This window comes from Colletotrichum tamarilloi (assembly GCF_030869305.1).
Source record: "Colletotrichum tamarilloi strain Tom-12 chromosome Unknown Scaffold_15.1, whole genome shotgun sequence".
Lineage (NCBI taxonomy): Eukaryota > Fungi > Ascomycota > Sordariomycetes > Glomerellales > Glomerellaceae > Colletotrichum > Colletotrichum tamarilloi.
In genome coordinates this window covers 581330-595981 of record NW_026849398.1, presented here as the reverse complement: position 1 = coordinate 595981, position 14652 = coordinate 581330, and the positions used below count along the sequence as shown (strand labels likewise).

General features: G+C 52.0%; 6 protein-coding genes across 6 annotated transcripts; 4 read left to right on the top strand and 2 right to left on the bottom strand.

Annotated features, from left to right (window-relative positions):
* Nucleotides 1-365: 365 nt before the first annotated feature.
* On the top strand, nt 366-2072 carry CTAM01_05893 (Wd tetratricopeptide repeat domain-containing protein; the record flags this gene model as incomplete). The annotated part of the gene is made up of 1 exon (XM_060521923.1): nt 366-2072. One exon carries the CDS (start codon nt 366-368, stop codon nt 2070-2072), a length of 1707 nt encoding a protein of 568 aa, XP_060383592.1.
* A 1461-nt stretch (nt 2073-3533) lies between these two features.
* Nucleotides 3534-3764, bottom strand: CTAM01_05892 (uncharacterized protein; the record flags this gene model as incomplete). The annotated part of the gene is made up of 1 exon (XM_060521922.1): nt 3534-3764. The coding sequence occupies one exon, from the start codon at nt 3762-3764 to the stop codon at nt 3534-3536; it is 231 nt and encodes a 76-aa protein (XP_060383591.1).
* A 2308-nt stretch (nt 3765-6072) lies between these two features.
* CTAM01_05891 (uncharacterized protein) lies at nt 6073-7698 on the bottom strand (the record flags this gene model as incomplete). Its single annotated transcript, XM_060521921.1, has 4 exons — nt 6073-6528; nt 6615-6972; nt 7167-7380; nt 7578-7698. The coding sequence occupies 4 exons, from the start codon at nt 7696-7698 to the stop codon at nt 6073-6075; spliced, it is 1149 nt and encodes a 382-aa protein (XP_060383590.1).
* Nucleotides 7699-8884: 1186 nt separating this feature from the next.
* CTAM01_05890 (uncharacterized protein) lies at nt 8885-9851 on the top strand (the record flags this gene model as incomplete). The annotated part of the gene is made up of 4 exons (XM_060521920.1): nt 8885-9098; nt 9195-9361; nt 9452-9609; nt 9692-9851. 4 exons carry the CDS (start codon nt 8885-8887, stop codon nt 9849-9851), a joined length of 699 nt encoding a protein of 232 aa, XP_060383589.1.
* Nucleotides 9852-10515: 664 nt separating this feature from the next.
* CTAM01_05889 (zinc finger protein ADR1) lies at nt 10516-12845 on the top strand (the record flags this gene model as incomplete). The annotated part of the gene is made up of 6 exons (XM_060521919.1): nt 10516-10572; nt 10624-10651; nt 10701-11022; nt 11073-11310; nt 11376-11510; nt 11568-12845. The coding sequence occupies 6 exons, from the start codon at nt 10516-10518 to the stop codon at nt 12843-12845; spliced, it is 2058 nt and encodes a 685-aa protein (XP_060383588.1).
* A 254-nt stretch (nt 12846-13099) lies between these two features.
* On the top strand, nt 13100-14264 carry CTAM01_05888 (uncharacterized protein; the record flags this gene model as incomplete). Its single annotated transcript, XM_060521918.1, has 4 exons — nt 13100-13126; nt 13183-13371; nt 13434-13771; nt 13865-14264. 4 exons carry the CDS (start codon nt 13100-13102, stop codon nt 14262-14264), a joined length of 954 nt encoding a protein of 317 aa, XP_060383587.1.
* Nucleotides 14265-14652: the final 388 nt, after the last annotated feature.

Below are 14652 nucleotides of genomic sequence, written 5' to 3'. Positions count from 1 at the left end.
ATAAAACAATTAAAAAAAAAAAAAAAAAAGACCTCGAGACACAACCGCGCGCAGCCGTGTGCCGGGCTTTTTCCTCCTAGGGTTCAGGTTCATCTCACCGTTCCGTTCCCGAGACGGTGTTCCATTAAGGTACCACAACACGTCCGCTCGACTTGGACCTTGAGCCCAGCAATACCAGGATCGTTATTCTCCTCACTGACGTCAGTGTCACTTGCATCCAATTTCGATCTCGATTCCTGGGCGGCATCTCCCTTCTTTTGCCTTGTTTCCCTTCTTTTTATCAGCAGCCCTGCCTGCACCTTGTTGGATGCTAGCCCCGAACAGTGCTGCCCAAGCGCTTTGCTACTAGCTTCCTTTTCTTCACCATGTCGACAGCAAGCACCACTACCACGGGCAATGAGTCGCCCTTGGAGGATGAAAACACTCGACGCTCAGAAGGTCTACTCGAGCATCGCCGACGTCTCACAGAGACTTTGGTCGATAACCCATACGACTTGATCACTTACCTCGAACGTGCCGTTGTCCACTCTGAATTGGGCTACCCCGACTTGGCCGCTGGCGATGCCTATAAAGCTCTTCTTTTGACCGACGACGTCCTCCACGAGGGCTCTGAGTATCACGAGCAAGCTATCGAGGCTCTTGGATCCCGCCCTCTGGACCCACTACCTATTGTCCTGGACCATGGCATTCTGTCGAAGCTCGGAAGCGACTATCTGACAGACGAGGCCAGAGACCAAGCAAGCCTCGTCGCTCATGTAGCCAAACTATCCTCTGTTCGCGCCTTTCAGATTCTTGCCCTCAGTCTTCTGTTGTGCGGATGCCTGAAAAGCGCGCACGAGTTTTGCGACCGAGGTCTGCTGATCGCTCCCGAGAACGACGAACTCCTTCAAACGATGGGATACATCAAGCATGTGGCGAGTCGGAGATGTCGCAGAGACGACTTCAACATCAACGTTCTTCCGGAATGGGGGCTTGTTCGGAGGGAAGTCTACCCCTGGAACACATACGAGCCTGACCGTTTTGCTCCCGAGTCCCTCGAATTTCTGAACGCCGAACTATCAAAGTCTGCACCCAAGTGTGCGGTACAATTGTCTAAGCTCCCGGTCCTTTTAGAGGCAGCCAGCGATATGGATGACTACGATATCATACCCACTTGCAATCAGCTGGGCCTCTTTGCGACGCAAGACATTGCGCCAGGAGAGGCCGTCTTGGAAGAATATTCGCTTTTGACCGCCAATAATCGCCTCAAGGAACCAGTCTGCGATGCGTGTAGTGCGGAACTGCCACCGTTGGGCAGCGAGCCGGCCGCTGTCAGCTGCGACGAATGTTACGACACAGTTTTCTGTAGCCAACACTGTCACGATATGGCGCAAGAACTTTACCACCCTGCTGTATGCGAGAAGGATGTCGACGCCATCGCCAAGGACCCTGAAGCTTCGGAAGCCGATGAGACATTACACCTGCTTCTTCTTGCGCGTGTCTTGGCCATGTCCAACCACCAAGAAATACATCCCTTGGATGTGACACAGATCAAGTACATCTGGGGTGACTTTGTGCCTTCCGCATCGAACGATATCGAGATCTCACCGAGTGCGAATCCGCCGCCGGAATGGACGCTGCCCTTCTCGTTCAAGTACAATATCGAGACACCCTTCCACATCCTCGAAAAGATGGACGTCGACATTTATAGCACTATTCAAGAACACGATTTGTGGGTTCTGAATACCCTCTACAGCAAATTCCGCGGAACGGCATCAGCCCGTAAGAACCCACGCGATGGTCGACCCGATGTCGCTGCAGTACACCCCCTTTGGTGCTTAGCCAACCACGACTGCGATCCGAACGTCACATGGGATTGGGGAGGACAGATGACACTTTGGGCGCGGAAGACAAAGGTTGTGGGCGGCGCTCCAGGAGGGCTCAAGGCTGGTGAAGAGGTCTTGAACCACTACTGCGACGTAACAATGCCCGTCGATCAACGAAGGGCTTGGGCAAAGGGAAGTCTCGGCGGATGGTGCATGTGCCAAAGATGCCGAGACGAAGCTGCTGCTGCCGAGCCGCAAGCATCCTGAACCTTGCTCATCATCAACCGCAAGATTTGAAGACCTACCAGAGACTTGACAGTCTACACTGCCTACTTTCGACCGGCGATTTTTGAACCTCGGAAAACTTGCGATTAGCGAGCGATTTACGGGGAATTAGAGGAAACATACCATTAGAGATTATATCATTGGAGGGGTCGGAATTCGGGGTCGAGGCAACAGGAAGATCCATTTTTTACGTCCACTAGGTTAGGGATACCTACCTTAGGATATGCTTGTACACGAGCCCCCTGGTCATGGACTTGGGGGAGAGAGGGAGACATACACGACAAAATAATCGCGAAACGTCCTTTTTTATGCATACTACTGTGGACAATTTCTAGTTCACATACACCCTACGCTTTATCGCCTCCGTCTTTCTTCTATCTGCGATACCACCAGGCCTACCCCTCGAGGCCATTCGCATGTTAGAAGCATTCGTCCACAGCGTTCTAGAGAAGCTCGAAAGTATATACTGGCATCTGTGAACACTGATGGATCCAGGTCTTGAGCTCTTACGGGTATTTCTGTATACCTTTTGGTATTAGCACTCAGCCCTGATGGTCTTGGGAGTAGGTGTTGCTACAGCGTGTAAGACAGGCTACAGGCTACAGACAAAGATGCCTATCCAGCCTGTGTCTCAATGGTTTGATTGATATGCGCAGAGCACACAGTGATAAACACAGCGCTACATGTATCATTTGGGTAATGCACGAATGGCGACTTCTTTGGAGAGGCTGAGGTTGAGGTTGCCGAGAGCGATATCCCCAAGATGTCGCACTATCGCAATCAAGCCAAGTACCCTGAGTCGACTTCCTCTAGGTTAGCCACGCAACTACTCGACGCCAATGTTCTATTCTCCTTAAAGCGTATCAGGAGCAGGCGGTAGGAAAAATATTGAATAGACTTTGAAAAATCGATGTCGTTGGCTTCCATGCTGGGAACCGGCGCTGCAGTTGGGCAGGGCGATGCGAACGTGCAGGGCAGACAACATAACGATGCCGCATGCAAGATGACGCCAGGATCGGAATACCGATGACAAGGCAAATGGTTGCCTAGTCTCAGGCATGTAATATTGGATGTCACAGCACGACGCAACCCATGGTGATGATCCAATATAAAAGATTATTTTGAGAAATGCGTTCTTTTATTGATGACGTCATTGAACAGTTATCAAGTTGGAAACAAAGGCACCCAAGTCTGCTCCTCCAAAGCTGAGGAACTCACTCTGAACAATACCAGGGTTTCCCTCGCAACGGGTTCCGTGTGCCGGAAGGATCGGAACGACACAATTGAGTAGACCACCCCATGGGCCATCTAGGCGGCATACACACCCAGCACCTTGCTAAGCCTTCTGGAGGAAACCCGTCCTCACAAGCCTATTGTTTTTCTCCCCTTCTGCACAGATCCGCCGTTCCAGTCGAGAGACTACTCATTGCGAATCGCACCGTTTCATTTGAACGGGCACCGCGTGTCGAGGCAGACGCCGATGCTGGGCGTGTAGCCCGCGCAGTTGAGGTCCGCGGCGCAGCCGACGGAAGGGCCGCCGTAGCAGCAGCAGCACTCTGCCTTTGTGGGGGCGCGCTTGTCGAGGGTGGTGGTCTCGGTTCCGCCTGGGGTGGTGGCGGCTGCTGCTGTGACGGCGGCGGCGAGGGCGAGGGCGAAGAGAGATTTGAGTTGCATTTTGATTTTGGGGGGGGGGGGGGGGGGGGGGGGGGGGGGGGGGGGGGGGGGGGGGGGGGGGGGGGGGGGGGGGGGGGGGGGGGGGGGGGGGGGGGGGGGGGGGGGGGGGGGGGAAGTGTTTGGAGAAGTGGGATTTAGGCTTCTGTGTGGATGGAGTATGGTGCCTTTGTCTTTGAGATTGACGTGCTTCACTGAAAGAATTGGTGATGCTTTATGTAGGTTTGGCATTCAAAGGTATGTGGCATTTTTGCTGGGAGATTCGAGGTGATGAAGAGAGAGGATGTTATCTACATTCCTATTATGGAGTCATCCACCGATAGGATTCGTTAAACCTCGAGTGATCACTGTCTTAATTGACAGTATCGGGGGGCACCAGGAGCTGACAAGAAGCGGGGGAGGGGGTTGAGTAAGGCAACGAGTGAAATCATCGGTTCTCAGAAACCCCTCTCTGTCTTATACGAAAGACTTACAGCGTTTTCAAGCTCTCGTATCTTGAGTAAGCGAGCTGAAGGAGTCTTCGGGCGTAGAAGGATTTGCGGCACAGCAATCTGGTGATCGCGGGGCTTTATAGATACCTTGAAAAGGCCTTATCTGAGCTGACAATCCGGAAGGTGCCAAGAAGGAAGGAATTGAGTCTAATGCGGGTTGAGTTCAGGGTTGAATACTCGATGCAGAAGGTGATTGTATTGAATTCTTGTCTCTTGATTCTTTGTGGCGATTTTGTTTACGTGAAGGATGTGCTTGGTTTGAGTGGATCTGCATCCTCTTGTCGTTCAGGTCAATCGAATGCAACATACGATGGAAAAGACCGTGAATCGCAAGAATACGTGGTATAGCGGGAGCACAGTGACTAGGCATTCGGTTTGGGGACTTTTCTTGACACTTGCTTTATCAAAAGCTACAGAAGGACGAACCGCTGCTACTGCTGCTACTTTGAAGATATTCCTCTAAAATCCGCAAGGTAGGAGTCAGCTGGGCTCGAATGGCCCGCTGAGTTGGAAATTAGCATCGCGATGTAGACGTGAAGTTGAGAAAACTCGCGTCATGTGACCCGAGTATACAAATTGGAGGATTCAGAGTGGATTTATAGTCCCGATTGAGCAGCGAAACTTATAGGCCTGAAGTCTGAGATTTGGGACGGCCGCGACGGAGGAAATGCCCGCCTCCGCGGACCGCGGGAGTGGCACCTCTCTCTCTAGTGTCTCGGTTCGGGATTGAAGACGGGGCCTCGTCCGCCTCCGCGGCTCAGCAAACTGATTGGCTCAAATCAACACGGAGCCCGCTCCGAACCTCTCTGGAGTCTGGGAGAGGGGATGTTGATCCCAAGGAAGAAGCCGAGTTGACTCAGTTGACTCAGTTGAGAGCCGAGGCGGCGGCAGGCAGCGGAGGGGCAGCCCGCCTCCGCGGGATAGAGAAAGCCAAGGGTCTTGGACTAACTCGAATCTTGGATACGGGAATAGTGAGAAACAGTGGTCTTTGGGTCACTGTACGAGGTCCTGGAGTCGCTGATTGGAACAAGAACGAACAACGTGCTAAGAACGTTTGGTTCAACGTAGACAAACCCCTAACGGAGCTTCATCCGGCTCCGAAATGGTGGCGATTTTGTTGACTTTTTTCTTTTTTGGCGGCCTGTGTAACGTATTACGCTGGCAGGCAACGCAGGTCCGTCCCACCCTCATTCCGGTTCTTTTCCTCCGCGGTGCGCGCGATGCGTGTTCGGGGTTACTTATCACGAAGGCTGGCTGGCGGGGCATAGTCCGTCGCCGCCGAAGCAGCTTTCACGTACAATCTGATCATTGTTCGGTGGCTTGAGAACAGAAATGGTAACGACGGAGCGGTGCCCGGCTCCGCGAAGCAATCATATCGACGTTGATGTCTGTTTCTATATAAGGGCGTCTATTGCGCTCGAGATGGTGTGAAATTCGCCTAGCCCAGAGGGCTTGGGTAAGCAGAAGACGGACGGGCTCTGCTGCCACCCCCTTCCTTCACTGCCAGCTGATCCTCTTGTCTGGCTGCCTTCTTTCCTTTGCCATACGCAGCCAAGTTTGCTGCTGTGATTTTGAGGCAACTGGTTTTCTGCCAACGTCGAGAATGCCAATCCTCAGGTTCTGGATGCAGATATCAGTTTCATTAAGACTACAAGCCGGCTTGCTTTGGTATCTTTGATTTCTCTTCGGATCAGCAATAGTGGGCAGCGACCCTGTTTCGAGCGATGTCTTGGATGTTGTCCTACTATCGGACCAGTGATCGGAACCCCGGAAACAACCGTTGAGTGTGAACAGCGCACAACCACGATAAGATTGCTTGCCTAGAGCTCGTCGTGGATCTCACGCTTCTCTTCTCCAGTCTCCTTGGTTGCCTCCTTGGTCTCCTCAGTCTCCACCTTGGAACCGTCTCGCCCCTTCACTGGGACCTCCTCCATGATCTGCTCCACAATCTCCTCATCCGCAGTCGGCTCACCCACCTGCCAGGCATCGGCGTTACCTTCAGAGATATCGGCGATGTGCTGCGCGACCGCGTCTACCGTGATCTTGTCACCGTTGAACGGGAACGCCAAGCCCACAGCCGGGTTATAGACCGCCACGCCCTCGGTGGCATCCGGCGGCAGACCAAAGAGCGACGGCATATCGGGGTACTCGCCGAGGTCGACCGTCACGAAGGTGATGTACTCGTGGTACTGCTTTGCCATGGGTTTCACAGCCGATGTCCAAGAGTCTAGGTTCTCTTCGACCGTCGAGAAGAAGTAGGTCAACGACTTGCCGGACTGTGGACATCTCATACGTTAGTAGTTTGCCTCTTGGACGTTACATGAAAAACATCTGTAAGACTGCAAAAGGGTTGCCAACTGACGCTTAAATACTCGGCCTCATTTCTCCTCGTCAACCGCGGCACGAGCTGCGACGCGCACTTTTTCAGCATCTTCTCCATCGAGTCGACCTCGTCCAGCTCGGACGTCATGTGGAATGCGCCGTCGGCGTTGTTATAGCACGCGATCCGCCCGGGCGCCTCGTCAATCGTCGTCAGCCCAAAGACGTAGCGATCGCGGTAGCGCCCGGCCATCTCGGTGAAGCGCTCGCGCAGGCTGGTCTCGGACTCGGCCATGTGCGCGATCAACACCACGTCGTCGTCCTTGTTGAAGGATTTCGCGGCCTTGCTGTCGAGAGGGACCACGGCGGGGCGGAGCATGCGGCGGACGAAGGCGGTGATTCTGCAAAAAAGAGAGACGCGGGCGGCTTAGCTGAAGCTCCTTTGTGAGGTGATCAGGGGGGGGGGGGGGGGGGGAGTGGGGGGGGGGGGGGGGGGGGGGGGAGGGGGGGGGAGGGGGGGGGGGGGGGGGGGGGGGGGGGGTGGGGTGGGGGGGGGGGGGGGGGGGGGGGGGGGGGGCGATGATGATGAACATACTCAGAGGCCTTTCTGGGGCCGCGGTAGTGGTGCTTCATGCCGCCTTGGCGGTAGAGACGGATGGCGGGGTAGGAAGCGACGTCGTGTTCGGAGCAGAGCGAGGCTGAAGTCGAGCAGTCTACTGAAAGAGCGGCCGGGACGGCATCTTCGACGGCGGACCAGTGCTTTTCGAGGGCTGTGCTGGCGTCGCTGTTGTCCGTGTTAACGAATGTTGCTGTAGAGGTGCAGAATGTCGTACGTTGAGGGCTTTGTTAAGGTCAGCGCGTTGCTAATATGTGGCGGCAGCATCGAACTCGTGAGAGTATTCGCAAGGGCATCAGCTCAAGGACCAGAGGCTCGGCTTACCTCAATAACTGTACATGGCGTCAGCATGCTGTCGGAGAGAGGTCTCGTGAGACTGGTACAACTTACACGCTACTAGGCTGTGCTCGTTCGCCTTGAGGGCATCGCGGACTTCGGTGTCGGTCTTGTGCTGCCAACCCAGGCCCGCGCCGGTAAGTGCGAGCAACGGCAAGAGAGTCTTTAGAGACATGGTGAGGAGCTTTGGTGAGAACAAAATGTGCCCTACGCTACCTATGCGATCGGCACCTGTCAAGTGAGTGGTGGTGGGGGTGGAAAAGAAGCTTAAAAGGAGGCAAGATCCGAAGAGAAGGATGAAAGATTGGCGCGAAAAAGAGGACGGCAAGCTCCGGATCAGGGGAGGTAGCTACCCCATGTAAGGTGTTGAATTGGGTTTTTGACTCGCCGTGGCTCTCGTGGCGGGTGCCTCCTGACGGGGGATGGGTGGCCGTCTGATTGGTGCAAGATCGGAGGGTGCGGCCGAGACTCCTGAAACGGCGGGCGGGCAGGGATATTGATGAGGGGCCGTTTGATCGCCGGAGCCAGTGGGGTCGGTGGGGCCGTGGCAGCGGTGACATTCGAGACAAATATTCGCGAGGATCGCAAGATCACACTCTGAAGAAGGAGACATTGATATTGAGCGAATGAGGGCTTACTCGATCTATGAGTTCAGTTCTTAAGTAAAAGGAAACAAGTTAAGTCGCATGGATTACACATGAGTATCCATGCTATCAGCGCCATGTATTTACCAGTGGTACGAGCGTTTCCCTGACTGACTGAAGTGCGCCGAGCTGGAGGATATCAGCTCTTCGAGATATCAAAGGCACCACAGCGTCAGATCTTCATTTTGAAACGAATCTGTTCTCTTCTCGTAGGTACGACAAAGCTATCTAAAGTGCTCTGAAAGATCAGGTGTTGCTTGACGGTATCGATGACCTGAGGCGAGGGTGATTTCAATTTCACGCAGCTTACGTAGTGGCCCAAGGCCTGTACGCCATTTGGCGCCATCAAGGGGTAAGACTTCCAGCATTCTCTTTGATTAAATCGAAAGGAGACTTTGTGTCAAATCCTTTTTAGAAAACATGCTTTGGCTCGCAGGGCAGAAGAGAATAAAGAGCCAAGGGAGCAAGGGAGTGGGCATCTTGGTACCGTAGTACCACGACGAACACTGCGGTCCCAATGCGGTCAATCAACAGTCAAAGCAAAACGACATCCAGAATTTGACTCATGTTGTCCAGTCGGTCCACCATCTCTATATAACAGGCTTCTACCCTTTCTACATATGGACAGATCTCAGCAGTCGATTGGAATTCCAGCACTACAGCTTCCGTTTCCGTATCGACAGGCCATGATCATCTCGTCATCCAGAATTATCCAAGATGGTTCTTCTACTCAGAATTGCAATCTTTGCCCTGGCAACTGCTCCTTTGATAGCTGCGGCTCCGACTGATGTTCGATCACCTAGTCCGCCACGCTCGTCCCCACCTTTCACCTTCGAGCAATGGGCTGATGATATTATCAACAACCCCACGGCTCAGCACATATCTGCTAAAGAGGCAGCAGAAGCTTCAATTAGATCTCGGAACATCATCGGTGTGTTCTTCAACTGCCCATGACTTCGTGTAAATTTGTGGTATGGGACCAAGAAAGGTGCTGAATTATCTGCTAACATCCCACTCTCCGCAATAGGCTGGCAATCTACAACCCCTCGCAACACTTCTTGGTCTGAAGAATCCAATGGAAGTCAATCAAATAAGCGCGATAAAGTCTTCCTCAAATCCAAGACTTCTGAAAGTGGCAAGATCATTGATATCAACACCGTTCGATGCAACGGCTTCCCCACAAATATGGCACCGGTATGTCTTGATGTCTATCCACTCTATCTCAGTGGGTCACAAAACAGTTCATCTGGCTGACAGTCTGCATTCTATTTTACTGTACTGCAGATTGAGAACGCCGCCTGGTGCATTCAGTGGCTTGCAAACCAAGATGACAACAAGTGCATTGTTATGGAAAAGGAGGTGACAGGGTTCTGCCGCTCAAATGGGCAAACTTTCATTCTCGGATGGAGGAAGAACAAGAAATCTCTGCACCAGTCAACTTGGTAAGCGCTCGCTCTCGTCCTCAACTTAGGCCTCCTCGCTCCTCAAAGCTACTTTGACTGACAAGATACTCCCGAACCATAGCCAGGAAATCGCAAGAACTGCGGGAAGGATCATGGATTACTGCACAAGTAGCGGATTCGTACAAGGAGAAACAACTGCGTGGAATGATACGGCTACTGGAGTTATGATTCGGACGTTTGAGTCGGGTGCTATTGACAAAAACATCAAGCTTGAGATGTGATTGGATTTTCGAAACAGCTCTCGACGAGCCTAAAGCGTTTCTTTGTTATTTTTTCTTCTTTCTAGAGACGAAAATTGACCTCCTTTTGCTACCTACCTTTGTAGTTTCGTTCGAGTGAAACCTAAATAAACTGCGAAGACTTAGTAGTAACTGTAGGTACTCAACCCTACCATTTACAAAGGACATCGTGACAGATCTTTACACCTTAATCGCTGAGTCGCTCCTTGAAACACAGTTTATAGGATGTATTTCTCAATACTTCATGCATTCATGACTGAAAACTTCTACCTATGGGGAACTGAGAATTTGCCCGCCTCATTCGCAAATCGCTAAGAATCTAGACTCAAGACTGACAACTCTCTGGCTGTAGAGTCTGTGAGATTGATAACGACTCATGAAGTGTTTCATCATAAGAAATAAAGTATTTATTAATTGGAAACGTTATGAAATAAAGTTTCAGCTTCATTTTCAATTGTATTCGCCCTCGCCTGTGTGGCGTAGGAGTCTAGTGTAGAGGAGTATGCCAATAGGCAGACCCTCAGTTGTAGTATGCAACAAGACGAATCGATAAGCATAGACGCACGGGCCCATCACCCCTTTAGCTACTTCTCCGTTTGCCGGGGTCCTCAACGTCCACCCGAACATCAAAAGCAGCATTGCGCCCATGATGAGTTCGCGGCCCTTCACCTGCACAGAGTGCACGCAGACATTTACGAGAAATGTAGGTATCCTTAAACCTCCACTCAATCATGGTGACTAAGACACGTCAAAGGAAAACTTGGAACGACATAAACGCTCAAGTATGTGTCAGCCCCAAAATTTCAAAGTTGCGAAGCTCACACTTGCCAGGACATGGTAGCGATAGCCGCAGGCCGTTCAAATGCGAAAATTGTAAAGCCAGGTTCACCAGAAAGGATGTGTGCAAGAGACACGCCGAAAGATGTAGAGGCACGTTCAGCCGTGTGTTGATGGTCGCCGGTATTCAGAACGGAGCGGAGCAACCGGCACCGGCCTTTGAAGACACTGCTCTTTCACCAGACGACCAGGATGATTCGCCCTTTTCAACTTCTCAGGAAGGCGTTATCGCTGGAGTTGGAGATGACACCATCTACCAAAATAGCCCACCAGAAGCTGCAGAAGTGCCTGACGCGGATGAGCTTCTAGTGACGGAGTAGGTTATCCAAAGATACGGTCTCATTTCACAACTAACTGATTCCTCAGGATTATGACGAGCGGAACAGAAACTTACGTATCAACGTATTTCGAGAATTTCCATCCATCATTCCCACTTGTGCATCGACAAAGCCTAGGGAATGAGTTACCCAAGTTATCGAAGCAGATCATCGTTTCAATTGGCATGCTATATGCTTCTAGGAATGTGTCTGAGGAGGAAACGGCATCTTTGACGCGGAAGAGCCAAACCCTATGGAATCATGGCCATGATGAACTTTGGCGAGTTGTAAGTCTGAACTGCGATATCAAGTCAAGCATTGACTGTTTTAGTACTATGCTCACCTATGCTAGGTTGAGGCGGACTGGAGAGAAATCCGCAGGACATGGGTTATGCAAGCATGGCTCCTGCATATAATCTATGGGGCCTTCACTGGCAATGCATCTGACTTCGACAAATCAAAGAAGATGTTGCGATGGATTGTAGACGTAAGATGTTCATACTGATAGGTGCTGGCTAATTTCTCATTAACCTGACCTGAATAGGCCGCCCGAGACCTCGGTCTCCTCCGTCAAAACGTTTTCCAGTCAACATCCAGGTTCAGAGACTCGGAAGAACAGACATTACACGATCACTGGTTTTCATACGTTGAGTCGGAGTCCATGAAGCTATCCATGTACACTCTGCTGTTTCTCGACTTTCATGTTTTCTCCCCTTGCAACATTCGCCCGCTTACCACTCCCACCGAGCTCGATTGGGAGCTGCCCCTTGCTTCATCATTATGGGAAGCGGACACATCGTTAGCATGGGCTCAACGGCTCGGAGACGAACCCCGAACCGTCGGACTGACCCGGTCTCACGACACGCCTGGCATGACTTGCCCAACAACAAAATCACTAAACCTTGCCATGCAATCATTGATGACGGACACACCGAGTCCGCAACTTTTAGCGGCGCTACGTGCTTCGCCGATGGCAACACTCTTCGTTCTCACCAGTCTCGATTCACTCGTCAGGGATTTTACCCGGTGCTACTATCAACTCCCACCGGCTTTGGCCGACCCAAACGCGTACCACATTCTCACTCAATCTCAAAACCGACAGGTCAGTGCAGCTTTACGATACGTCTCTGAGATCATCACAACGCAAATCGCAGCGGTAGATAGCTTGAACTGGCACATCTTGAACTTTGCTGAGCGTATCGCGCTATCTGTTAAGCTTGCGCTCTGCAAACCCGATGATCTTCTGATTGGTGGTATCGTGGAGAATAGCGTCGTTGCTGGCCTCACCACCGCGACACATCTCACCATGGGACTTCAAGTTGGAGCTCGCAGATCGTTGCAAAACCTCCTCAGATACAACTCCGGCGATGACGGGATGTTGATCTTCCTTGATGACTTGATGGACGTCCTGTCAAGTGTGACAAGCATCGAGAGGCAAGATCCGTTGCGAGAAGCGCCGTGGGCGACGGTGGCTTCATACAAGATCCTCCTGGCAATATGGAGATTACTGCGATGGGCAACGGGAGAGATGCGACGGAAGTCAGAGACCCAGCCGACCGTCCGCACTCGGTTTGAGGCCTCCACCATTGTCTTCAATTCCATCCTTGAAGTCTTGCAGCGACAAGAGGACATCGATGGCCAAACTCGGCGCCTCTCGGTTCGGGAGTCTACCGCATTAGGCATGGCGTCGGAGGCGAGCGAGGTACGCTTCATGGAAACTGTATTGCAGTTCTGGAAGGGGAGACCTGTTTGGGCAATGGGGTCCTTCATGACAACGGTGCTCGAGGAGGTCATCTCGGCTGGTGGTATGGCTTATGAGTAAGGGTGTGCGGACTAGTGCGCGGCGAGTAGGCCGCTGCCCCGGACTAGGGTTGCTGCGGAGCTCCGCCGCAGCCACCACTTATCTCGAACTGTATATCTACACTTTCAAGAGGCACTTGAATTGTCACCTGGAGTAGTCTGTGACATCCCGAATTTCCCGAGTCGTTTCAATCTTCCAAAGGGGCTTACCACCGGCTATATCCTACACAAAGTCAACGTTGATTGTGTCCCCGTCAAACAGACGCCAAGAAAATCATGGCTGCACAGGAGAATTTTGGATGGGTATTACTTCCCCTACTATAGTCATCATTCCCTTGTTCACTCACACGTGACTCTAGTTTGGTCTGGGGTCAATGGGAATTGGCATGGCACTGAATCTGCAGAAACACCTTGCATCGAAGGGTCTACCGCCTCTTCGGTACAGCAACCGAACGCTTTCGCGAGGTGAATCTCTGCGGGAAGCCGGGGGACTTCCTCAACGAGACTTCGAGACTTTGGTCCTCAAGTCATCCGTCATATTCACAATGGTAGTTTCTAATCGTGCTTGTAATTTCGTGGCATTTCCGCAATTGCTTATTGACCATCACAGATCTCAAACGATGAGGTCCTGGACAGTCTTGTATCGAAGGCTCTCGACACTTGGAGCAGCGCCATACTCGAAGGCAAGATATGGGTTGATACATCAACAGTCCATCCAGATACTGCAGCGAGGTGCTCCGAACGTCTTGCTAAAGTGGGCGCTACATTCGTTGCGTCCCCTGTCTTTGGAGCTAGCCCTATGGCGGCGGCTGGTCAGCTCATCTTTGCCATGGCCGGCCCCCCCACTGCTATCGAAAAGCTGAGGCCGTTTGTGGTTGGTGTCATGGGAAAAAGCATAATAGATATGGGCGAAGATGTCCGTAAATCAAGCTTGCTCAAGATATCAGGGTGAGCATTGCGTTTTATTATTGGCCATTGTTGAACCAAATCGGTCCGAGATTGGAATTTGCCCACAATACTAATCACATCTTTCTGGAACAGAAACATCTTTGTCATTGGCTTCCAGGAGTTGACTGCCGAAGCGCAAGTCTTTGCCGAGAAAACCGGGCTCGGTACCCGCCAGATGGAACAGTTCATCAGGGACATGTACGGCCCCGTTATCGAGAGCTACTCGAAGCGCATGACAACGGGCGCATACGCGCCACCCTTGGGGACACCCCCTGGCTTCGCAGTGTCCCTGGCGGCCAAGGATGCCGGACACGCGGTGAGGATCGCCGAGGAGCATGGTACAAGAATACCGACTATCGAAACAGCGTTGTGCCGTATGGAGGCCGCTAGGAAGTATGCAGGAGAATCATTGGATAGCTCGTCAATCTATGGTGCAGCTCGGCTCGAAGCCTCATTGCCTTTTTGGAACGAGAATAGCAGACAGTCTAATTAGAATGAATTTGTCTTTGAAGTCAGTCACTTGGACCGTTCTTCAGACGGAAAATTTGTCAAAATAGTGCACGAAGGCAAGAAATCATTCCTGCTGTCATGATTGACGATTCACTGCCCCTTATACCTCTACAAAGTTCAATATTGAACAACCAGATATCACGGATAGCCCAAACCTTTCCCAGTAACACCAGACAGTGTACTGGTACAGGGATTTGCGTCACTCCAAATTACATGACTAGGTGTACATATCCCACAAAGCCAGCTAACCATGACCTACTGACCCGGATCCGGGGAGAGGGAACGGGGCTCCGCTGATCCATCCAGCTGGATACTAGCTCCATAGACAACTGTCATGTTATCTAGCGCCATGTGTTAGAGTGTGTGTCAAG